Raw genomic sequence first — 25967 nt, 5'->3', positions numbered from 1 at the left:
CTCTCTCTCTCTCTCTCTCTCTCTCGCTCTCTCTCTCTCTCTCTCTCTCTCTCTCTCTCTCTCTCTCTCTCTCTCTCTCTCTCTCTCTCTCTCTCTCTCTCTCTCTCTCTCTCTCTCTCTCTCAGCCGGCTCAAATTTCAATCTCATATCATTCAAAAAATGAAGTCTCCATGGCTCAGATGAAAAAAAAAGAAAGTGCATAAGCTTTGCAAGACTCCAAAAGACCCAAACTACACTACACTTATCATTGGGCTGCACAATATTGTTCCCAATCCCTCCTAAGATTCACTCGCAGCCACAAAATTGAGCAAAGCAAGGCTTGCTGATGGGGAAGAACTTGTAAAGAATGAGGATGCAAGAGAGCTACACAAGACAAGCACAAAGCACACAGAGATGGAAAGCTTCTTCTTCTTCTTCACAGAAAAGAGAGTACAAAATGACTAAGTGCTAAAGCTGAAAAGTAGCACATATGCACATGCGGTCACTAAGTGTGAACTCGCTAGAAGCGTACTAGGCTGGCACTATAAGTGTAGTCCAGCTGTAGAATCACTGGCAGAGATCCTCCGTGTCGGTCACCTAACGCGCCAGTGAGTAAATGCCGTAAGTGGCCAAGACCCGTAGTGGATGCCAGCTCAAGGTGTAAAGCTCGACATCTCAACAGAACTTCCTCTATGAGAGCTCTTTTCAGGTCTTCGACAGGCTTCACGTCAATCCCACCAGAATATGTTGACGTATAATTATGCAGCACCTTTGCGCAAACCTCTTCTATTCGTCCATGGGCATCTGAAAGAGAGTCATATTTCCCATGTTCCTTAGCAAGAAACTCACGAAATTGAGGAGATACCTTATTAGCAAACTCTGATGACACAGTTGTGGAGAGAAGGGAATTTTTGGAGGTGATGGGTCCCTGTGGTCGCAGTGTTAGATCCAATAGTCGACTTTCGAAGCACGGACGGTGCGCCGATTTACGCAACGCATGTTGGCAATGACGAGCCTCACAGATGGACGACGAACAAGCAGGCACACGCGTGAACGATGTGGAGGCCGCCCCTCCTTACTCGGAACACACTTCCCCACAAAAGAGAGAGAGAGAGAGAGAGAGAGAGAGAGAGAGAGAGAGAGAGAGAGAGAGAGAGAGAGAGAGAGAGAGAGAGAGAGAGAGAGAGAGAGAGAGAGAGAGAGAGAGAGAGAGAGAGAGAGAGAGAGAGAGAGAGAGAGAGAACTTAGACCTCCACATCGATGCGGATAGGAATGAGGTTCTCTATTGTTGGCCTGAAAGACAAGGCAAGCGCAAGCTACACCAATATGGAGGTCCTGCGAGGTGCGTCGCTAGCCTACGTTATTGCTTGACTGCTGCACAAGATGTTCTCTTTCTTGCGCAAGAAGCTGAGGCTGGCCAATCTGGGCCACCCTATCTCAAAATTCAAGGACAGGCAGTGATGGTCTCTCTCTCTCTCTCTGTGTGCTTGGGTGACATGTTAAGAGGAGTAGATATTGCAGAGGCATGAGGGCTGGGAGAGAATGGAGAAATGCGACACAGAAGAGCGAGCAATACCATTGCCAAGTGCAACTGTTTGGGAGCAACAATCTCTCTCTCTCTCTCTAAAAAAACTGTCTGAAGCGCCGGCGCTCTTTCAGACAGTTTTTTAAGAGAGAGAGAGAGAGAGAGAGAGAGAGAGAGAGAGAGAGAGAGAGAGAGAGAGAGAGAGAGAGAGAGAGAGAGAGAGAGAGAGAGAGAGAGAGAGAGAGAGAAGGTTCACATGCTTAAGTCGAGGTTTGGGAAAAATCAAAGGAAATTCTTCAAAATAACATGCATCTTTTACAATTTAACTCTATTTTTTTGAATTTTCAAAGCGGATTTTATCCTTCTTTCCCTCCCTTCAATCGGCTATTTTAATTTCTCAATCGACTCAATGCTAAGATCCGAGTCTCATTGTATTTTAGCAAGATTAATAAAACTAAGTAAATTAAGTAAATTGTGGCCTTGCACTTGAACTATATATTAGCACAATGAAGGGGGCGCCTCACTCTATATTAATTCCGAGGCTAGCTAGATAGTATGTGGGTGGAAGTTACCAGCATGGCTGGTCGTGACCCTTTCAAAGCTCGCATGCAGGTGTAGTGATTGAGAATTGAGGTCGCTAACACGTAGTGCTAGGTTTGAAGCTTGCGTGTGAAAACCATGTGGACCTTTTTGGTCAGCTCCATGCTAGTCGGTTCATTTGACTACGAGACTGGTTCCGACTGCTTGCCACGATGGCAAGCAAGCCAAAATATAACCAATGCCAATGAAGGGAACATGAAGCCGAGATCTGTGCAGTGCTGCAAATGCAGCTTTTTTTTGTCTACATTACTAGTATTATGTGGCATTTGTGTTTCAATATAGGGCAATGGTTGCCGTTGATTCTAGAATTAGGAGACATTTTCCCTTTCTTCTCATTCTTGTCTTCAGCTACGGGCTAGCGGGATTGCTTTTTAAGGATTGATTTTGTTAAAGTTATAAATTTCTAGCAAGACTCGGCTCTATGTTGAGGTACACTTTTCCTGAACATTGGCTTCAATGGTTGTCCATTTGTGTGCAACTGACAACCAGCCATGTTACATTCCCGTGAGAACTGCAAGCAATTGTGTGATTTAAATTTTGTGAGAGCCCAAAAGAATATATCACAAGTTTCACTTTGCTTGTCATTGTTGGTGGTTCCCAGCCTGCTCCACCATTGCTCCTAGGAGCAAGGTCGCAACTGCCAACCAGTTTACGTCCTTTAAAAAAAAAAAAACATCTCATGGAAACTAAAAAAGTTCTCAATTGGTTTCCACCCTACCTTCACGTGAACTAGACTAGAGAACTCTGAAAACTCGAAGAGGCAAGAACCTTTCAGAGAATTTTGGAGAGAGAGAGAGAGAGAGAGCGAGAGAGAGAGAGAGAGAGAGAGAGAGAGAGAGAGAGAGAGAGAGAGAGAGAGAGAGAGAGAGAGAGAGAGAGAGAGAGAGAGAGAGAGAGAAATCTAAGCATCTTCTCTTACTTATTAGCACTCTTCCTGGTGGATGGACATGGTAGCTCTTGGTTTGGCAAGTCCCTATTATTTGCAAAACAATGCGTTGTCAATACGATTCAACCCTTTCCCTCATCCAGCTAGCAAGATTTCCTTACCACCTTCTCTTGAGCAGAAACAAGCTCAAAAGAGACTGAAGTTTGTTGCAAACAAATTATGGCCTTCTTGAAATTTGCTCGATTTGCTAGCAATGGTGACATGTATAATGATGACTAGATTTGTATAACCATGCTTTTGGGGAGCAATGGTGCTGACATTTATTGTTTGGGTTTAGAGAAAGATCTCTCTCTCTATTATCTCTCTCTAGAAAAGAATACATATACCTGAGCAACTCACTTAATAACTTTGCTCGGTTCTGAGCTTGCTCGGATAAGTTTGCTCGATGTTTGGTAGAACTCCAATGGATCTTCCAAACTTGCAATTGATAAAGACCCATCTTGTTGAGAGAGTTTGGATGATTGGTCATGAGAGTGAAGGACTATATAGATACATTGACGACAATGAGGTCAATCTTTATAGGTGCTGAGATCCATACCTAGAAGAGATAACGGATTACAAGCTCTTATATGTCTACACATACGGAGTCGACTGTCAATGGAGATCTATAGTTGTCGACAAGTATGGACGAGAATACAGAGTTGTAGAAAGCACAAATCCACAGACTGTACTAGAAAGAGGTGGATATTTGGTCAATGAAGGACCACAAATGCCTCCACCAAACACGAGAATTCCTATAGGAATTCCAAGAAGAGAGCCACCAGGATTCCCTTCAAGAGCGATAACGAGAGAAGGATTGGGAGAGTCTCTGGTTAGACTTGTAGACAATCGACGAGTTAGATAGACCATCCCAAGTCCAGAAATGGGTAAACACAAATTACTCCGGAGATAAAGATCCGAGAGATCACGTAACGGCTTTTAGAAGAGTGATTAGAGTAGAGGAAGTTTCAGATTTTATGACACAGTTTGCGGGATTTGGATTGACTCTAGAAGATGATGCAGCTACATGGTTCGACTTGGTGGAAAAATGGGATTTTGAGACCCTAGATGAGCTGTTTGAGGAGTTTATTGAAGAATTCTCTCCAAAAGGCATTGCTCACAACACGGTCTCGCAAATCCATAGATTCAAACAGAAAGAGGATGAATCAGTATGCAAAGCATCATTACGGATCAAGAGATATGTTAAGCTATGTCCGAGAGCGGAATTACCTACGCAAGCACGACTAATGCTGATCTTTATCCAGGGAATGAGACATGCGGGCCTTCAAAAGGATCTGCATATGATAAGGAGGATGACGCTAAACGAGTTGATCAAAGAAGCTCTTTATCTAGTGGATAAGTGTGAGGCATACAAAGAAAAGGACTTAAAGAGTCAAGGAGATGACACATCCTCTCAGCACAGTGTTTCACAGATAAGTGAGTCCATTTCCAAGCCAACGGCACCTATTGATCAAGAAAAGCTTATCGACAACTTGGTCAAGAGGTTGATTCCTCTTGTAAGGTCTGATTCGGGAGAGCCGAAGTGGTGTGAAATTGAGAGAAAATGGACGAACCATATGGGGGAAGAGTGCTATTATAGCATGGAAAATGCTAGGGAGAGGTATGTACAACCTGTTCTAGAAGCACCTACTCCACCTAGATACATTACGGGGAATGCGCCAGGACCAGTAGGAGTTTTAAGGCCACAGCTTGTCTTAGGACAACAACCTCCACTGCTAGGTGCTAGAATGCCGGTAGACATGAGATACATGCCAATGGTGGAAGCATCAAATAAACCAACTCCAGTACCACCTACAGTGTGGTATAGCAAACAAAGTGAGTACTACCCTTCGGAGCAACAAAATGTGAGAGAAACACATGGAGTGGTGAGGCCGGTACAACCTCCACCTCCTGCAGGGGTTTCAGTCGAAAGAAAGAAGGTATGAAATGGACAAAAGGACATTGCGATTCATTGCAAATAGCGGCTTATTTAGGTCAAAGATTGCTTATAGCCAAGAGGAAATGCTAAAATAATCTCCTCAACCAGAGACAGATTGTCACAAAAGTCGTGACAACCACTCGGTCAAACAATGTCCTCATACGGAGATCACTAAAGTAAATGCCTATTGTCTTGAGTGTGGCATCACTCACTTGATCCCCGATTGCCCGAAAAACCCAAACCAAATCAGGAAAATCACGACAAATGTATCAGGGATTGTTTAGCTACCTAGTAGCTCAGAAAATGAAAATGTCGTGCCAGTTCAAGTGGTTATGAGAGCACAAGCTCAAAAGAAAGCTGATGAGAATCCAGAGACAAAGAACACAGAAAGTGACATGAGTCCAGAGACAGATGATGGACCAAAGACAGATGCACCTAGTCAGAAAACCAAGAGCAAACAAAATAGTTGGAAAGCTAGAAAGACTAGGATGAAAGCACGCAGGGAACGAGAGCAAAAATCCCTAGCTGAGAAGGTTACCGAAGCTGAGGAGAAGATAAAACAACATGAGGAAAAGGAGGCACCTTCTCTTACACAGATGGTTAAACCTCTAGAAGAACCATCCACGGATGAGAAAACGAGAACAGGAGGATCTGTGTTGGCAGAGAAGGTTAATGAGACATTAGATGCCCTCTTGAAAGCCTATGATGAAAGGCTCAAAAACAACCAAACCCAAGAACACAGGTGGATGACATATCCCTATGTGGAACTAGAAAAGCAAAAGTTTGAAACGTGCCGAAAAATGATTCAAACAACCCAAGCTTTACTAGAACCACCAGGTGCAAAACCTGAGGATGTGATCTGTGTCATGCCTACACAAGTAATCCCACCAAACGAGGAACTAAAAGAGCCAAATTCTAGTCATGAGCACATACCAAACCTCAAAGACCCAGCATTAGAACCAAGGATAGTACTGAATACCACGGATAACTCTTTCGAGGGATTTCACCAAGTTATATGTGAGGATTGTAAAGAGATAGATGGTCTTGACGAATTGTGGAAACAAGTCAGAGAGGCCAATGAAGCCGATGACCTAAGAAGACGAGTAGACAAGACTGGTGATGAACGAGGAGTGTTTCTACCACCAATAGAGGAATTTGAGACTGGATCTCAAATGAATATAGACGTGCGATCGTATTGGGGCGACAAAGGATCTGTACAATCTATGGATAGTCAACCTCATTCGCTAAGAACACTACCGTCCTACATGGGAGAGTACGAGACCAAGTCAGATGTGGTTGCAGTCCCATCATAGAGACTGTCTCCCAACAAGGCCACCGATTCAAAGGGGCTAGTAGATATTCTATCTACCCTAGTCACCTGTACAATAATGTTAGCCAAGTTGCTCATAATAAGACCAAACATGTGGGCTAATGTGGGTAAATGTCTAGAGAAATTTGGTGTAAAAACCCCAATGACTCAAATCGAGGAACGCGTCAAAGAGCTTGAAATGCCTCAACCAAATACTAGGCCAGTGTCATTAAACAAGGTAGGCCAGTATTATGAGGGAGAAGAGGGTAACACCACCCTTCCTATGGAATTCAATGGTGTAAAAACCATGGCAATCCTTGATAGTGGAGCTGGTGTGGCCATTGCAACCAAAGAGGTTTGGAAAAAATGGGGAAAACCTGCCTTGATATCCACACGAATGACCCTGCAGCTTGCAGACGGACACAAGGAAAAGCCCCTAGGACTGCTAGAAAAAGTACTTGTTACTTCTTGTGGCATTGAATATGAACACACTTTTTCTGTTGTTGGCTTTGGCAAGAAGAACAACTATGACATCATTCTGGGAAGACCATTCATGCGACAATTGAAAATGGTCCATGATTGGGGTTATGACCATATATACCTGAGACATATGGAAACCATAACAAAGATAAAATTGAGGGACCATAGCTATAGGGATGTGACAAGAACACCGATTGAGGAGTTTGATTCCACCGCAGTTGCAGGATCAGAACTTCCAGCTTGGTTAGGTAAGCCTAAAGAACTGTGGATGTGTGGAGCTTCACAATGTGGTAGCTTGAAACTTGAGGAATGTATCCTAGAGCGGGTTATAGAGGATATGGACTATATCCCAGAACCATTTCCTGAAGAAGAGTTAGAGCCTTTTGGATGGGAACACATCTTGGCTACTCTGGACGTGTGCGCCATGGAGGATGCTCCCACAACAAAGTTTTGTGATGAAAATGGCTATGATGTCGTTCCTTATATTGCAGCGAGTGTAATTCAGGAAAACGAAGAGATCCAGACATCAACAAGCTCTCGAAATAAGGAGCAAGCAAAGAAATGTGGAGAATCAAAAGATGAAGAAGATGACGAGTTCTATGACTCTGTAGAACACTTCAAGCTTCAAGAAGATCAACGACCTGGGAATCAATGTCATCGCTACACGAATAAAGTGCATCAAAAGTGGATTCCAAAGTCCTCGGTGAAGACACAGCCACCACAAGCATCCTCATACATGGCTCCTAATAAGGATGCCAAGACTTAGCTAGGAGGAATACGACCAGAGCAACGAGCTAACAATGCTCTAATCAATCGGCTAGAAAAGTCCTCCAAGAAACTACCACCCACAAGCAAACAAACAGTAACTTTCCACTACCAGCCAAAAAATCAAGGGAAAGTACAAGAAGTCAACCTTGCTGAGGATAGTAGCGATAGCGATGAATCTTACGACATCCCCTATCATTAACTCAGGCCATCACTATCACCAACCCCGTCAGCAACAACCATGACAGGTCAAAAGAACAAGACAACAAGTCAAAGCCAAAAAGCTCGACAAATTTGGATACCAAAAAGCCAGATCGGCCAAAAACAAATATGGATCAAGAAGACAAAGATCTCTAATGACAAATCACAAGATCCAACACCAAAACAAAAACAAGGAAAGCGTGCACGAACGGGTAAGAATATCACAAAGTCGCAAGCTTTCACAACTCAGGTTTGGGCTCCAAAGAAGTTGATTCAAGCACAAAAAAATCAGGAATTCATTTGGATTCCAAAACAACCACAGTATCAACTTTCAAAACCTAAATCAAGTCCCCAACCAAGCGTACAAGGGCTGAAGCAAAGACCACTGCCGACTCACACAACAAAAAAGTGGATCCCAAAGAAGTCTCTTCAAACACAAACGAAGCACGGGCAAGTATGGGTTCCCAAACGAGAGCCAACAACAAAACAGCCAATAATCGCAAAGAAATGGGTCCCAAAGAAAAACAACAAAACTGCTGTCAGTGCATCGCCGCTTGAATTCTTACAATTCTTCCTACGATTACAGTACATTTAGAAGAGAGCAAGTTGCTTCAATCAAGCAACGATACAGGAGCTTCAAAGACCATTACATTGCTTAGAATAGGAAGCCTCGCCAAAAAATGCCAATAAGAAAATTGCTTATACCCACATCTTGCACAACATAAATCTTTTCCATGCATTGACTGTGTATGCATAATAGGGCTACATTACAAGGCCTGCATAGGCACAATTTTTAATTGCCCAAGCACAACACATACCCTTTGCGATACCCTGTTGGAAAGGATGACTCCAAATAGGAAGGGATGGAGGCATTCTGAATGCGGACCTAACATTATGACTATTAGAGGGCAATGTTTTGTGAGAGGCATTGAATTTTTGCGTTTTATTGTGATAATTTTTTGACAAAATTTAGAGTATATTAGTAGTGTTACAGAGGAGTATGGGAACAAAATCCATATATGAGCCCCTAGGGACATGTGTATAGTGTACATAGCATTTAGATTTCTATTTGAACGATTTTTATTTTGTTAAGTTTTTTTAAAGATTTTCTTGGTTTATTATTAAGAAAAAAATAAAAAAAATTCATAATCCACATGAAGAAAAGACTGACGAGAGGCCTGAGAACTACAAAGAGAAGAAGGTACAGGAAAACGATGAAACTTCACGAAGTATGTCTCAGCAGCCACTACAACAGCCGAAGAACTTGTCACAAAGCAGTGTCAACATGCAACCGACAAGTCATACAAGTCAGAGTCGAGTAGCTAAGCCACAAAATGAGTGAGGTGTTAGTCCCAAAGCTTCAAGTAATATTCTCTGTGGTCTAAGTGTCTTAGTTATTCTAGGTATTGCTCAAGCTAGAAGAGTTGAGCATATTTACGTTGTGTCACTCATGCTGGTATAGGTGAGCAAAAGAGTCGAAGTCTAAGCACTTAAGTTTGGTGAAGTGAAGGAGAAGGTCCAAAAGACACTCACATACTGAGCACAGTGAGATACGAGTGGAGAAACTTCTACATCGAAAACCCTTCTTGGAAAGGTGAAGCTATTGAGACATCTTTTGATGTCACATGTGCTACATTTATTCCTCGAAACACCCATCATCTCCTTCTTTCACATTGCATGCTTTTGTTGACAAATTTCTCATATGCATATAGAGTGTCCCATAATTGGCACTTGCATCAGGCACTCTTTCCGTGTTTCACCCAAGCACTCACCTTTCATGAACATGTACTTCACGTTCAACTACTCAACTCCAATAAGAACGTACCAAGGGCATTTTTAAAAGAATTCGGCTAAATTTTGGTAATTATTTCGTTAATTATTGGCATTTTTAACATTTTTTGTGCTAATTTAGTGCTTAAAATTGTTCAATTTTTATAAAAAACTGATGAAATTGTAAAAATATGATGTGAACAATCGATCCGAAATAAAATTTTTGAAACGATGAACTTTCGCTAAGTTTCTGGCTGTTTTTAGCATTTTTTGGATATTTTTTGGGTAATTTTACCTTCTCGGACAAATTTTTTTACTTTGTTGCATCTGTGTATATTTTCACCCGCCCCGCTTCCGTGACCACCGGGCCCTGCTCAACCTCGCCTGCATCCACGTTTGCACTTACCTTGTCCCGCAATCGTTGCCCCCGTGCACACACTGTCTAACTAGTCTCCACTTGTTGACCTCGTGTGACCCAACCCCTACGCGCGTGCACACACACACACACACACAAAAAAAACAAAAGAAGAAAAGATAAGAAAGTCAACACACAAAGAAACAAACATACATAGTCACAAACAAACATACACACACACACACACACGTACACAAACACACACGCGTTTTCTCTCTCGCGCACACACAAGAGACAAAAAAATAAAATAAATAAATATATATATTTTTTCAAAAACTCAAAAAACAAATTTTTTTGTTTTGTTTGCTTTTCTCTGTCTTGTTCCTCTTCATTGCATTGCACATGCATCAAACATCCGCACACGCCCCATTCACATGCATTTAAGTACGAATAGATGCATTTAGAGCCCCGAGAGTCAGATTTTATCCGAAATTGTTCGCTTTTGTTGATTTGAGCCGTTTTTAGCATATTTGAGCCAGATCACACACAAACAGTGTTTGACACGGATTTTGATTTTGGGTTTACGATTTTCCAGATTACACGTTTTAGAGCTGTTTCACGCGCAATATTGCATTTTGCTCAATTTGACCGTAGAGTCTTACGATTGACCATATTTGACCTTGACTTGCGATAGAGATTTGTTTTGGTCTTGATATTGACCAAATTTAGGTAGTTTGAGCGTGTTCACAAGCAAGATCTCGATTTGACCGCTTTTGGCTATTCTTAGCACACTGACGTGCGATTAGAGCTCGATTTGGTTACTAGACCTACATTTGGCTACGACTTTGATTGAGTGACCGATTTTAGAGCCAGATTACATAGAGAGATCCCAATTTCCATTTGGATAGCCATTCATTGCCAGATTACGCCTTGCACCTAGTGCATTGGTTTATTGCCCCCTAGCACCAGATTTGACCTAGATTGCTAGACTTTGGTAGTCATGGATCTTGAGGTTCGATCACCTCCAGGATTTCCATCCTCACCACCATCTAGGAGACTGACCTCAGCAGAGATCATAGTAGAGGCTAGGGAAGATATGGAGCGTAGGATGCAGAGCCATACTAGTGCACAACTAGAGCTACGAGCCACATAGACATTTACACCTCAGATTTTGACTGTTCCTACTATTAGCACACATGCTAGAGAGGTTGTAGACATGGTACCACCCTTCACATTGCCAGTCACATGAGCACACTAGATATTGAGCTTTCCAGCTCACATGCACCAGATTTATCGATGATTGCTAGATCACCTAGAGCCACCATGCAGGCACGAGCCGAGCCTAGGGTTGACACTCGAGTATTGAGGACCGAGATGAGATTGGCTACATTTTGTAGGCCATAGAGGAGCCATGCCTTGGTTTCTTGACCATGACAGACATACCTATACCATAGGTACCTTCTCAGACGACATAGGCCCTTATATACGGCAGATAGCCAGAGTTCAGAGGAGACATTTTGGTACGACTGAGTTCTTTACCGATGAACTCAAGCGCACATACATGTCCCTGCTGACCAACCCATATGATGCTATTGACATAGCACATCCCAATGATTGTTTAGATACCCATGTACATCCTAGGATATTGCAGTTACGTAGATTGGAGCACACATTGACTTATGTTGATGATTGTGGGCGTAGATGTAGATATGAGCAGACAAGATGGTATATTGAGCCAGCCATGAGCGTTATGGCATATCTTCATGATAGGATTTATAGGGACCCATTGGGTGAGATTTACTATTTGATGATTGGATTTTCCTATCCTCCATGGCATGGCCAGGATACTAGACAGATACCCACCAAGATTTCACATACACCTCCTAGATAGATATGCCATACCAGGTCACCTCCCAGAGCCTTATCACCTAAACAGATTTTGCCACAGAGCATAGTTGATCAGTTGTGATCTAGATTGATTGAGATGAAGAGGAGGAATGCTGAGATTGATGATAGGACAAGTACACTAGAGGGCCCTACCATGGAGCCACCTACATTGCCAATTCCAGAGGTTGATACTTATTCTATGATTTATGACAACCTAGTGAGATTGCTTCTACACTAGACACGAGCACTTATAGGACAAGTACACTAGAGGGCCCTACCATGGAGCCACCTACATTGCCAATTCCAGAGGTTGATACTTATTCTATGATTTATGACAACCTAGTGAGATTGCTTCTACACTAGACACGAGCACTGAGCCACTAGAGATTGAAAGAGTGCCAGATTCCATAGCTATTATTGATGATCCCCTTGCACCTATCATAGAGGTAGATGTCCACCATAGCCTATACATGAGGAGATAGCCGATACACATGACCATGAAAGTGTTGACATTATTATAGAGCCTTTAGAGACCGAGATACCTATAGAGACAAATCCTGCATAGAGGTACCTACTCATGAGCATTCACCACTAGATTCATTGATGATTGAGCATAGAGACCCCCCATGAGAGACACGGACATAGGAGATATTTAGAGACCATGATTGTCACCCCCCGAGTGTAGACGTCACACATCAGGATCCCAGGACCCCTTTGATGAGAGTGACTTCTACCATTGTACTTGAGATACCCCGAGAGGTAGAGCCTACATTAAACACCTATTTAGGAAAATAGGGAAAAATTCACACATTTGGGACGATTCTTTGTGTCTCATGGACTTGAGGTAAGGTTGTATTGTACTAGGTTGTTGCACATATGAAAATTGAGATACAATGTTTAGTGGATGATTATGAGTCTGCAAGATCCAATATGGTCCATTTTCAACAACCATACTATACACTAGAGTGTTTTTGCACATGTTAGTTTACAAATACACACACACACTCACGTGCACGTGCACACACACACACACACACACACACATGCTCATGCACCCAATGTTTTCTTCCCACACATGCTTCATTTGATAAAACAATTAAAATGTAAGTTGCAAGAAAAACTTGGGTGACTAATGTGAAAAAAAAACACCATTCATATTGAATAAGATTTCTTGAAGATTACAAAGGTGGGATGCCTTTATCAATGTTGATAATGACCCGTTGCTAGAATATTACAAAGTTGAAAGGTGAATGCTAAGCGATCATTCCTCTTCATTTGCATTGACATTTGATGGTGCCTCATGTTCATCAAGTTTCAACTGACTCTCTTTGGCCTTGAGGATTATTGCCTTTGGAATCTTGATTTTCTCAGGAATTCGTCCACCCTTGGGCTTCCATGCCCAAATGATGCAGCTAGTGTCTTCCCAACGTTGAGGATCATTGATGTTCTCTCTCCAATACTTGTTCCAACAATCCTTGTAAACCTCCACATCACTTGCATTCTTCTTCTTTGAAATTGGCGCCCAGTATTGTATCTTCACTTGCAGATAGGTTGCCGAGTCATTGTTCTGATCAATATCTGTTGCCACTCCTAACCAAATTGGGTAATTTTCATCACAAGGTTGCACAAGTACAAAGTCTCCCTTTGCCACATCAAGAGCTGGGTTGAACTCCTCAGCAGGTTTGCTACGCTTTGGACCACATGTTCTCTAAAATCTCTCTCTCTTGCAGAAGTATTGTTCATGCCAAGTTAACTAAGTACCATATTTATGTTGCTACCATCAATTAAGTTCAACCGCTATGCTCACAAAGAATCTCTCAAAAGTGCTTCACCTAATTTCCTAATTCTGCTACTCTCAAAGTTCATAGGCAATTTCCATTACATGGGTATCAGAGCATTTGGTTTCTCTTTTCTTGCTTAAGAAGAGAGGTCCTTAAGTAGCCTATTAATGGTTGTTTTGTTAATTATATTAGGGTAAGTGGGTCTGGGATCTATTACTGGCTTTGTTGAGCCCACTATGTGGGAGGGCTCGAGACAGAAAGATAGCAGGTACCTTCATATAGGAGACTGCTGCGGCAACCTTTACTGATCTCATTCAAAAGCAAGTGGAAGAACCAGCACAGTTATATCATCAACACTTCCATTTTCTAGCAAAGAGACTGCCAAGGTACACAACGCCTAATCATGCAGTTGTGACTACATTCACACAAGTGTTGAAGTCGACAACCAGGAAACCCATTGATCACGCGCCGTATGTGCTATCAACGCTAAAGGGTACCAATAAACAGGGTAAGATCACGTATCTGGGTGCACCTGAGGTATTGACAAGAATAGCATACCATGCTGTTGGCATGGCAAAAAATTTACCACCTGCCCCAGATCAGAACACATGGATCGTGTCGGCATAGCCATCTCCAAGAACCACCCGATCATCAAAGCTGGCCCTCTATTATGTCAAGTGCTTCATCTAGACCATCTTCCAATGGAACTTCAAGAGGATGATCTTGTTCACGCATACTCCTTGGCCAAAAGTCATCAAATAAAGTGTTTTCACTTTGTCCAGGGTTTTGCATAGCTTGCATGAGATTCTCCCAGTACATAAGAACTGGATTGATTCACCTAGCATACTCACTTTCATCTCCTTTCTCTTGCAAGTGATCTTTCCACCAACTAACATACTTCTTTATTCCTTCCATAACTTTCTCACTATCTTTAACATACTCAAAGGGTGGTAATACTTTTGGAACACCTTCAGGAAGCTTGGCTCCTCCTTGGTCATTTATCTTCCATAACTCTATACCATTTTCGGGTAACCAATCCACATTTTTAGGGTGCACTTTGTACTGCATCAAAGGTATTCCATCACTCATATAGAACCTAAATTGCAATGGCTTTGAATGACCCACTAAGCTATCTGCTCCATCATGTAAGAACCCCTTTACAAATCCTTTAAAGTCTGCCACCTTTTGTAGGAGAAAAGGTGTTGGATGCATGCTAACACACTAACTGAAGATCTTCATCAAATGTGGAAATGTAAAAATGGCTTGTTTTCTAAGCTTCTCAGAAAAGCGACTGAACAATGCATCAATGTCTTCATGAGTGTGACCAACCATAAGAAATCCAAGTTGTACATTGTCAAAGACTCCTCGTGCAACCAACAATGATAGGTATGCAAACACATATCGATTCTTATTTTCTGAACCACAATTGTCAAGTTGCAACAGCAATGTTCTTGGCAACCTCTTGAACCCAAATACATTGCCATCCTCCTGTATATGTGCATTAGTACCAAAGATTGATTGCATCCTTGGACAATCATTTCCCAGTCTAGAAGCAAAATTCTCAGTGTCCACATTTACATTTGTGATTAGATCAGTCTCTGCCTCTTCATTATGAGCACTCTGTTCCTTGCAGTACTGGTTTTTCTCCTTAAGCACTTTCATATGGTGATAGAGAGAAGTTGTAGACAAAACACAATAAAAAAGATTTGTTCGTGGTTCTACACTTGAGTTTTCTAAGCTCAAGTCACCAAACATATGTTTATCTCTTGTTTCTAAGTTTCTTAGACATTTTAAGAGAGATGCAATTGTGAAGTTGGGATCACTCGGCCATAATCCCAATGCAAAGTGACCATAAGCTGTTTGTCCATGTCCATGAGTGAGCATTCCTGTCAAGGATACTGGAAGCCTCTCAACTCCATTGAGAGATTTTGGAACTGGTTTAATTTGTGGTATAGCAGTCTTACACTGGTCCATCTTGTCATGTATAATGCACAAGAACTTGGTTGGATTCATTTCTGAAGAGCTCCTCCAAGCATAGTACAAATTTCTACAGCTCATTTGTTGTAACATGTGTGATCTCCTTTGTGCCATGTATCTAGAACGCTCCACCTGATTTTTGGTAGACTCCAGCTTGACCTTTATGGATGTGCAAATGTCACATTTAGAGAATGTGCTTGATTTTGATAAAGTGACTGTCTTGAAGACTGTGTTCCACAACCTTGAGAATGTTGGTTGTGACAACGTTTTGTATTCCATTGTGACAAGTGTGTCATTTACTTCCCGCAAAATGTCCTCTTGTTTGTACATCGTTGGTAGAACACGTTGAGTTTCCTGAGTGCCATGCATGGTTGTCCTTGACTTATGTGGCATTTGATTTGCATTATTATCTATGAAGCCTTGTATGAGTGCTTTTGCCATCTCAACATGTGTCAAGCTCTTCCTTATTATTCCAGTGTTTCCATGATTGCCATTGCATGCTCCATCCAAGAATTTTTTACGCAGCCTGTAAAATGTTGAATTTCCTATTCCATGCATTACATACCATGCTTTACTACATACCTTATTTCCATGAAAAGTAAACTCAAAGCATTCCTCTTCTTGATCTTTTCTATGAGCCATGCTCATACAATCCAATACAAATGTGCATCGACTAGTGTAGCTTTGTCCCCAAAAGTCTGCCCTCGCTTGCATGATTTTGGATCTGTTTCCAATCTGGCAGCATCGCATCTCACAACAATCAATTGTTGCAACTTTGTGAATGTTTGCAGCATCACATTGTTTGTTGAAAGCATGAGCATTACCTTTTTTTTTTCTAGGCCTAACTCTATGTACATAACTCCTTTTCTTACCTGTCCCATCTCTTATATCATAGTCACCGGCAATGGCATCCTGCTCTCTATCATTTTGAGTATGAAGAAGAAGATCTAGTTCTGTACTGGTGGTACCTTCTTCAAAACTAGTTTCAGTGTTTTTATCTATTGCATCATCCTCATAGTCATCACTGGAAGCATATAAGCTGTCAAGGGGATCTCCCGTTTCTTCCATGAGGAAATCTTGAATACCCTCAATGGTAGAAGAGGATGCAGTGTCTTTGATCAAGGGCTCACCATTCTCAAATGTGAGCTGCCTAATAGGCCAGCTTACCAAATTCAAACTTGAAATATTACTTTGATGTGGATGCATCGACCCTTCCACAATGACACCCAAGCTACTCTCACCTAGTTCAGTACAGTTTATAGCCTCATATGGGTGGACCAGCAATACCACTCCATTACCAAGTTTTGTAGATCTATTGTCAGCCCAAAGGATGACTCTTTTCTCTTTCTAACTTGCTCTATCTATCAAGCCATCTTCTTGACCAACAAGAAAATCCTCATCTATTGTGTGAGATTTTCCTCTATCCATAACAATATTATGCAATGGCCATTTGATGATGCTTCCAACTGCTTGAGACATGGTTCTTGCATCCATAGTGATGAATGGAATCAAGAAGGTGTCATCAAAACTTTCTCGTACATGTATCGCCACACATGTTGTGCCAATCAATTCAAAACCACAACGTTGAGATGCATCAGTGGAATGAATAACCCCACGAGCTTTCCTTGTGGAACCATCAACAAGAAACACTGAATCACCTTGTTTTGGACCCTGCAATTTTTGAGAAAATCAAGAGATATTAGTAAAATTGTATGCCTGAACATATAACTCAAAATTTAATGCATTCCCAAGATACACTCACAATTTTGGCAAAATCTTGCATCCCATTCAATTAAGAAAATCTACACTGAGTCAATCCATGGAGGATGGTAGGAGGCTCGAGCTCAAGTTTGAGCCTGTATGTACATCCAAGTGCTAGAAATATAACTGACAAGAGTTGCAAGATAGGGACTATGTTACATTGCAGAGGCACCCATGGAATTGGATAGGAGGATGGAGCCTTTATGCACATCCAAGTGCTAGAAATATATAGCTCACAAGAGTTACAAGATGGATCTCGAGTTATACTGAATCAACCCATTGGGGATGGTAGGAGACTCGAGCTCAAGTTTGAGCCTAAATGTACATCTAAGTGCTAGAAATCTAAAGCTGAAAATAGGTCCAATATAGTGCCTAAGTTACAATGTCGGAGCATAGATGGAGCCTAAATGTAGGTCTAAGTGCTAGAAATCTTTAGCTTAAAATAGTTGCAAGATGGATCTCAAGCTATAAGTCAACCCACGCACGACGGTAAGAGGCTCAAGATCAAGTTTGATCCTAGATGTACATCTAAGTGCTATAAATACCTAGATAAAAAGAGTTTCACAAAGCCAAAGTTTCATAGAGGCAAGCATGGATTTTTGTAGGTGGCTCGATCTCAAGTTTGAGCCTAAATGTACATCCAAGTGTTAGAAATCTATACTTGTCACACGGGTTGCAAGATGTAGCCCAAGTTACATGGAGGCACCCATGGAATTGGGTAGAAAGCTCAAACTCAAGTTTGAGCATAGATGCACATTCAAGTGTTAGAAATCTACGAGCAACAACAGGTGTGAGAAAAAACCCAAGCTATGTTGAAGTAGCCTTGAATTTGGAAGGAGACTCAAATTGAAGTTCGAGCTATATTATAAATTTAAAGAGTTGTAAGGTGGAGCCAAGGTAATGATGAGCTTTACATCAAACCTAAGTTTCCTTGAATGACCTATCAAAAGAGTCGGAGCTTACAAGAAGGTGAGGCTTCAAAGTAGTTGTATGAGTGGCTCAAACTTAAGTTCGAGCCTAGTTAGTCATATAGTTTTCTTTTAGGATAGGACATTAGTTTGAGTATAGGTGGGCTTGGAGATTATGTTATGAAAATTGAGCGTTGATGGACATTCAAAATACAATGAGGTTTTTTTCTCGGTTGTTTATGTGTAAATCGATTCTTGGTGATTATAGTCCTGGTGTTTTATGTGTTGTAGCAGGACAATTTTACATGCAAAAAGGTGCAATGAAATCGGTTAAGGAAGAGGGTTGGTGGAGGTGGGTCCCTCACTCATTGATCCTAAGAGGTTTTAGCCAAGGGAAGTCAAAATTATGTCCAACTTGTGAGTATTATTTTCCCAAAACTCTCAAAAAACTAGTTCTAGACACCCCTAACTTCGTCGAATTTTTTGACCCCTTAAACGTCGTTTTTTTGAAAACTGTTCATAGAATAGAACCTGTTGTAAACAGGTTTTCTGAACAGGGTTTGTTCAGAAAAGCGTAGAGCTGCTCTCAAGCTCCAGGCTCATAAAAAAAGTTTTGCAATCGGACTCCGTATGTGAAAGTTATGCTGATTTTCGTGAAAAGTTTTTTTTTCACTTCTTTTAACCATCATGAAAACCATTAGTTTTGGTCCACGCATGTGAGTTTGCTAATCTAACCTTGTTAGGGTTGGTGGGAAAATCTATTAAAGGCCTTTTAATGCTTTTAAAACCTTCTATATTATAATAGGTTTGGTTTTTTCTACAGACTGTGACGAATTCCACAACGGCACGACAGGTGAGATTCTTTACTCCCGCATCTCCTTGCCCTCTGCGAATCTGCTCGCGGCCCCACAAGGCCCTTTTTCACAACTCTAGATTAATTCTCTATCACTCTCTCTCTCCCTCTCTCTCTTCTACATTAAAACAGGGTTTCGGTTTTTGTGTAGACAGTGAAAAAACTGACGACGACGTGACAGGTATGGCTCTTTACTTACCCATCTCCCTCTCTGCTATGAATGTATTTGCAGTCCCAAAACGATCTACATTAACTCTGTGTGTGTGTATGTGTGTGTGCATATCTTTCTCTTTTTGATTGCAAGTGAAGATCTGATTGCAATTTAGATTTGAAATTTGAATTTCAAATTCGAAAGGCTTATCCAGGTGCACTTCTTTGTCTCTCTCTCTTGTGTGTGTGTGTGTGTGTGTGTGTGTGTGTGTGATATCTTCTTCTAATCTTTCTGTGTAATTACCATCAGCTCCTCTTAATCACTCCCTAATCTCTTTGTGTAATCTCCCTTGCCTCCTCTTAATCACTCCCTAATCTCTTCTAATCTCTCTATGTAATCTCCCTTGCCTCCTCTTTATCACTCCCTAATCTCTTCTAATCTCTCTATGTAATCTCCCTTGCCTCCTCTTAATCACTCCCTCCCTTCCTCTTAATCTCTCCTAAACTTGCATCTCAAAAGTTTAGTCTTCAATATCATTCTATTAGTTTCTAATCTCTATTTAATCTACTTCTAATGACTACTTATACTCATTATTTTTTGCTACCGTCTCCTTAATACACCTTTTAAACTCTATCATTAAGTTAATCAAACTACAACTACGTCTAAAATCACGCTCTATAAATTGAAAGTAAGTGTCTATTCTTTAATTAGAGTACTTAATCAATAAGTACTTTAATTAACTTTTTTTAAAAACTGTAATTAAGTAATTAATCTACTTAAAGAAAAAGATAGATAACAACACTTACTTGGTTGGGTACTGAGTGTGACATTTCCACTTGACGTAGATTCTTTGCTTTTGATATTTAGCTCATTTTTGGTGCCTTGTTTCCTTGTTGAGAAACTAGAACAATGAGCTGATGTAGCTTAAACCTCACCTTCTAATGCTCTCAAAGCACTAGCATATTCCACTCTAGTGTGACCTCATGAGCTTATTGTGGATATTTTAGCATGATAGCGTTGCCTCATGCAAGTTCTTGAGACTTAACTAGGGCTAGAGCATAATAGCTCTAGGGAAAGCGGCTCAAATTTAAGTTTGAAACTTGCCTACATATGCTATTGTAGCAAGTCTGTCTTAATGGAATCCTTGTGGCTACTTAGGGAAAGAGGCTCGAGCTTAAGTTCGAACCTTGCCTACATATGCTAATATAGCAAGTCTGCCTTGAACTTAAGTTTGAGCCTCAACTGTATATGTTACTTTAGCACTAGGGTGTACGGTTAGCCTCATGACATCTGTGTAGCTACCAATGCCAGTAGGCTCAAACTTAAGCTCGATCCTCACTTGCATATAGTAGAGTAGCACCATCATGTAGGGCTTGTTGCTACACGGGGCATAGAAGAACACCTTTAGGCTCGATATTAAGTTCGAGCCTCAAGTGCATATTCTTTAGAACTAGGATGCAAGGCTTGCCTCCTAACATCCTTGTAGCTACCAATGGAAAGAGCCTTGCTTGCTGTGTAGCCCTACTATGCAAGGGCACAGCCTCATGACATCTTTGTGGCTATCAAGGACATGGAAAAATATCTTTAGACTTGAGCTAAAGTTTGAGTATTTCATACTGTAGCGCTAGGGGGAAAGGTTAGCCTTGTGAAATCCTTATAGCTACTAAGGTCATAGAATAGCATCCTTGTGGCAAACAATGGGAAAAAGCTTGCACTTAAGTGTAGACCTTGCCTACAAATGTCAGTATAGCACTACGATGCATGTATAGCTTCATGACATCCATGTGGATACCAAAGGAAAAGAAAAACACTTTGAGGCTCGAGCTTAAGTTCGAGCCTCAATTGTATAAGCTATTGTAGCACTAGTGAGTATGTTTGGACTCATCCTTTAGAGATACTAATTCCAAGAGGCTCGAACTTAAGTTTGCTCCTCACTTGCATAGGCTAGTGTAGCACTAGAATGCAAGCCTAATGCCATCCTTGTGGCTACCATGGGTATAGAATAGCACCTTAAGTTCAAGCCTCATTTTCATATGCTAGTGTAGCACTAGGATGCAAGGCTTTCCTCATGAAATCCTTGTGTCTACTAAGGACAAGAGGCTCGAACTTAACTTTGAGCCTTGCCTACATATGCTAGTATAGCACTAGCATGAAAGTCTAGCTTCATGACATCCTTGTGGATACCAAGGGAACAAAACAACACCTTTAGGTTCAAACTTAAGTTTAAGCATCAATTGCATATGATATTGTAGCACCAATGTGTAAGGATAGCCGAGGGATATCCTTGTGGCTACTTAGGGAAAGAGGCTCGAACTTAAGTTCGAACCTCGCCTACATATGCTAGTATAGCAAATCTAACCTAATGACATCCTTGTGAATACTTAGGGAAAGCGGCTCAAATTTAAGTTCGAACCTTGCCTGCATATGCTATTGTAGGCTATCTTAATGACATCCTTGTGGCTACTTAGGGAAAGAGGCTCAAACTTAAGTTTGAACCTTTCCTACTTATGCTAACATAGCAAGTCTAACTTAATGTCATCCTTGTGTCTACTTCGGGAAAGCGGCTCAAATTTAAGTTCGAACCTTGCCTACATATGCTATTGTAGCAAGTCTGGCTTAATGACATCCTTGTGACTACTTAGGAAAAGAGGCTCGAGCTTAAGTTCGAACCTTGACTACATATGCTAATATAGCAAGTCTGCCTTGAACTTAAGTTTGAGCATCAACTGTATATGTTACTTTAGCACTAGGGTGTAAGGCTAGCCTCATGAAATATGTGTGGCTACCAATGCCAGTAGGCTCAAACTTAAGTTCGATCCTCACTTGCATATACTAGAGTAGCACCAGCATGTAGGGCTTGTTGCTACCAAGGGCATAGAAGAACACCTTTAGGCTCGATCTTAAGTTTGAGCCTCAAGTGCATATTCTTTAGCACTAGGATGCAAGGCTTGCCTCATGACATCCTTGTGGCTAGCCTTATTTGCATATGCTATTGTAGCACTAGGGTGTAAGGCTAGCCGAGGGACATCCTTGTGGCTACCAAAGGCAAGAGGCTCGAGCTTAAGTTCGAGCCTCACCTAGATATGTTAGTATAGCACTATCATGAAAATCTAGATTCACTAATTCCTTTTAGGATCATGCAAGAATAGAAAAACACTTAGGATTGAACTTAAGTCTAGCCTCATGGAATCCTTTTGGTTACCAATGACAAGAGGCTCAAACTTAAGTTTGATCCCCACTTGCATATTTGAGTGTAGCACTAGCATGGAAGGCTAGCTTGATGACATATTTGTGGCTATCAAGGGCATAGAATAGCACCTTTAGGCTCGATCTTAAGTTCGAGCCTCAAGTGCATCAAGGAATAAAAAATCACTTTTAGGCTCAAACTTAAGTTTGAGCTTCCTCTCCATATGCTAATGTAGCACTGGGGTGCATGCCTAGCCTCATGACATCCTTCTAGCTAGAAAAATCATAGAGCTTCACTTTTAGGCTCTAATTTAATGTAGCACTAACTTGCAAGACTACTCTCATGACATCCTTGTGGCTAGCAAGGGTACAAAACAACATCTTTTGGTTCAAACTTAAGTTCGAGCCTCGCCTACACATGCTAGTGTTTTTTTTAAATGTACTATTTAACTTAAAAATATGCTCCTTGTTTAGGTTCTAACATTGTTCTTTTTGGTTGTTTCAGGAATGGAGGCTTCCAATGTACCAAGTATACCAGAGCAGGGTGCACAAGTCTTCACACTCGATGTTCTTGGAATGTCCACTCACGCCAAAACTACTGCTCCAAGAATAAAGGTTGACAAGACCTTTGAGTTAACAAAAGAAGGAGTGAAGTGGTTTGTGGATACCTACGATACAGATGCAAACTACAAAGGTGACATCCACCTATATTTGTCACAAGGTGATATGAAATATGGAGACATGGGGATTGTTGTGGGTGTCAAAGATGATGTGGATGCAACAACAATGCCATGCTTTGCATGTAATGTGCTACCTATTGGAGAGACCACAAAGGCAAAAAAGTTTTGCTTATCATTGGGCACTTTTCATGTAGCAGACATGAATGGTAGCAAACTAGGAAAAGAAAATTCTATTGTAAAATTAGGATTGAAGATCTCTAGCTTCACTAATCAAGAAGACTCGGGTGTGGACTGTGTGGAAGACCTAGTGAAGGCAGTGAAACATGCAAAGCGAGTCTTGAGCTTACCAAAGAATATTGTACCTGCAAAGAAACCAATAGGGGCACTACCTAAGAAAGTTGTGGAGAAGACAGGGAAAGCCATAGTTAGGAGTGCACTTGCAGCATCAAGAGGTGCCCGTGCAAGCGATTCACCACATGTAGAGAAGATCACTGCCACCATTAATTTAGAGGAGCAAGAAGGTTCACAAAGGCAAGATGCACAAGGACTCAGAAGAAAAAGAAAGGCAAAGGATGATTCTACTCTTGAGGAAGATCGACATAAACTAGCAAAGAGGAAGATGAAAAAGAGTGCAGAAGAAAAAGAGGTTTCTGAAGAGGAGTTGATGGACATGGAAACTCCATCCAAAGATAACAAGGCACTGACCTCTTTAGAAATCAAGAAGGGATTCTATCCTTTTGGGATCAATGAAGTCTTTAGCATTGACGTGAAAAGGTGTTTTCCTGCTCCATCAAACTATGTGTACAGAAGATTAAATCTAGATTGGGTCAGGATTTTGACTTTAGACTTCATTCAAGAGCCAAAGCAAGAGGAGATACTAGGAATTTTGATGCCTTGTGATCCTTCCAAAAAACATCCTCTTGACAAACTTTCCAAAGAGGATGTTCGCAATGTTGATTACTGGATCATCTCTGGACAACACTCCATTAGTGCTGCAAAACGTTTGCAAGGTGCAAACGTTGCAAAGGTTACCCCTCAATTGCGTCAACAATTCAAATATAGACGATCAAAGATTATTCTCAATTGCCCACCAAAGATCTCTCGTGAAATCTCCAAAGATGCGAATCTATATGTTGCAATGTCAATGCAAAAGGAGCCATTTCTTGACCAACTTATGCAAGCACGAGCACAATGGCATGCAAATGGTTGTCCTTCTAAGCCACCACCTGGTGTCAACAAAACCAAGAAGGACTTTGAGGCTTGGAAGGTACTTGTTTGATTCTTTGAAAAAATGGATGTGAGTCTTTTTAATCAATATCTATTTGTAAACTAGAGTCTATCATAGGCTCAAGCAAGACCTCCATGTGCTCATTTAGAACTTAAATTCAGGTTTTAACTTAAGATTTAGTGTCACTTGCATATGAGGCTAAGCGAGGCTCGAACTTAAGTTTGAGCCCCACTTACATATACCCATGTATTTTGGACTTTGCATAGATGTATGTGAGCATATAAAGAAACAATTCAATCTAGATAGGCTTGAACTTATTAAGTATACGTCTCAATCCCACAAGTTAGAGACTTGTCAATATTGATGTTGGAATTTTTAATTTTGCAGACCTTTGTTGAGACAACAGAGCACACACTTCAAAAGGGATTTGTCAAGACCGACTTGCATTTGCTTCTATGTGATGAGAAGATATGGAAGAATTGGGTCAAGATCATGAGACAATATGCTCGAGGCTTGCTACCAAATACAAAGGGAGAAACAATTGACGAAGGTTCCAATGAAAATCCTAAATTTCTAACAATGAAGGGTGGTCAGATTCGACAAGCACCTGGCACAACAACACTGGCACCTACATTGTTCAGGTGCATTTTAGGCCTCGAGAATAAAGAAGTTCTTGAACTACAGAATGCAATCCTCGACAAAACCATCTTGCTAAAGAAGAGCAAGCATACCCCTCATAGAATGGACATGGATGAGATGGCTTGGAAGCTAAAAACAGATCGAGTGTTGAAAGAAGCAATAATATCATTCTTCTTTGATTTGATAAGGGAAAATTTATCTTGGGAGCAAGTTTGTGAGAAGTACAAGCTAGGAGAGCATGAGTACAATCAAATGAGGAGCTATAGCCAGTACTATGTCAAGGACTCCCTCAACAGAGCAAAGAAGACTCCACCCTCACTTCCAAAAAGTGTAATTACTCTCCTCAATCATCTTTATAGAGCTAATATGGGCATAATATCTCAAGATTAGTCTATTCCATGGAGAATCAAGGGGGTGGGCTTTGATATGGGTAAGATCAAAGACTTTTGCAATACAGATCATGTACCATTTCAATTGGTTGTCTTGGATCTTCATGGTACTAAAGAAAAGCTCTCTATAGATTTTTTTTGCAAATTTGGCACTCAATCTAAACACATTGAATGCACAATACGAATATGTGCTAGTGTGTTTCATTGATTTCATCAATATCGGAATGCTTGTTGAAGGGGTTTCTAGCCAGTCAACTAAGGTCCATATTGAATATGGAAATATCCAAGCAACAAGAGATGACTCATGGATAGATGGAACTGTGGACTCTGCAATGGTTGCTCTTTTTGCTAGCAAGGTTGATAGATTTGAGGCTATTGACAAAGCTTATACAAAAAAAGTCTTTTTCTCAGGCTCTCGTGGCAAGGATCATGAATTTATTGATAGAAACTTCATTGATGGCCTTATCACAGGGTTTTGTCCTGAGCAAAGCTATGTGTTGGAAATTTTTTGCGGTGGAGTTGTGTTGGAGCAAAGCTTGTCGAAGAAGAGAAGGGCAATTGCTCTATGTAAAGATGATTTTGAAGCAATGAAGTTAGAATCTCAATGCTCTAGTCTTTTGGAGAGCAATCCGTCCTTGTAGGAGTGGTGTGGTGCAAGTCAAGCATCACTTGCGAGACA

At 41.1% G+C, this 25967-nt stretch overlaps 1 protein-coding gene across 1 annotated transcript; it reads right to left on the bottom strand.

Annotated features, from left to right (window-relative positions):
* Nucleotides 1-244: 244 nt before the first annotated feature.
* LOC147423969 (uncharacterized) lies at nucleotides 245-23533 on the bottom strand. Its single transcript, XM_086501535.1, has 3 exons — nucleotides 23395-23533; nucleotides 652-1053; nucleotides 245-336 (listed from the first exon to the last, which is right to left on the bottom strand). Exons 1-3 carry the CDS (start codon nucleotides 23531-23533, stop codon nucleotides 245-247), a joined length of 633 nt encoding a protein of 210 aa, XP_086357661.1.
* Nucleotides 23534-25967: the final 2434 nt, after the last annotated feature.

Source organism: Adiantum capillus-veneris, chromosome 26, assembly GCF_014529385.1.
Source record: "Adiantum capillus-veneris isolate H3 chromosome 26, ASM1452938v2, whole genome shotgun sequence".
Lineage (NCBI taxonomy): Eukaryota > Viridiplantae > Streptophyta > Polypodiopsida > Polypodiales > Pteridaceae > Adiantum > Adiantum capillus-veneris.
The sequence above is the reverse complement of the archived record's forward strand: the minus strand, read 5'-3'. Positions and strand labels throughout refer to the sequence as shown.

Coding starts and splice junctions, on each gene's coding strand:
- LOC147423969 (XM_086501535.1), bottom strand. CDS start 23,533: ATGGTGGCAGTGATCTTCTCTACATGTGGTGAATCGCTTGCACGGGCA. Junction 1,054..23,394: donor CCCTATTGGTTTCTTTGCAG/GTACAATATTCT, acceptor GTTCCGAGTAAG/GAGGGGCGGCCTCCACATCG. Junction 337..651: donor AGAGGAAGTTCTGTTGAGAT/GTCGAGCTTTAC, acceptor ATTCTTTACAAG/TTCTTCCCCATCAGCAAGCC.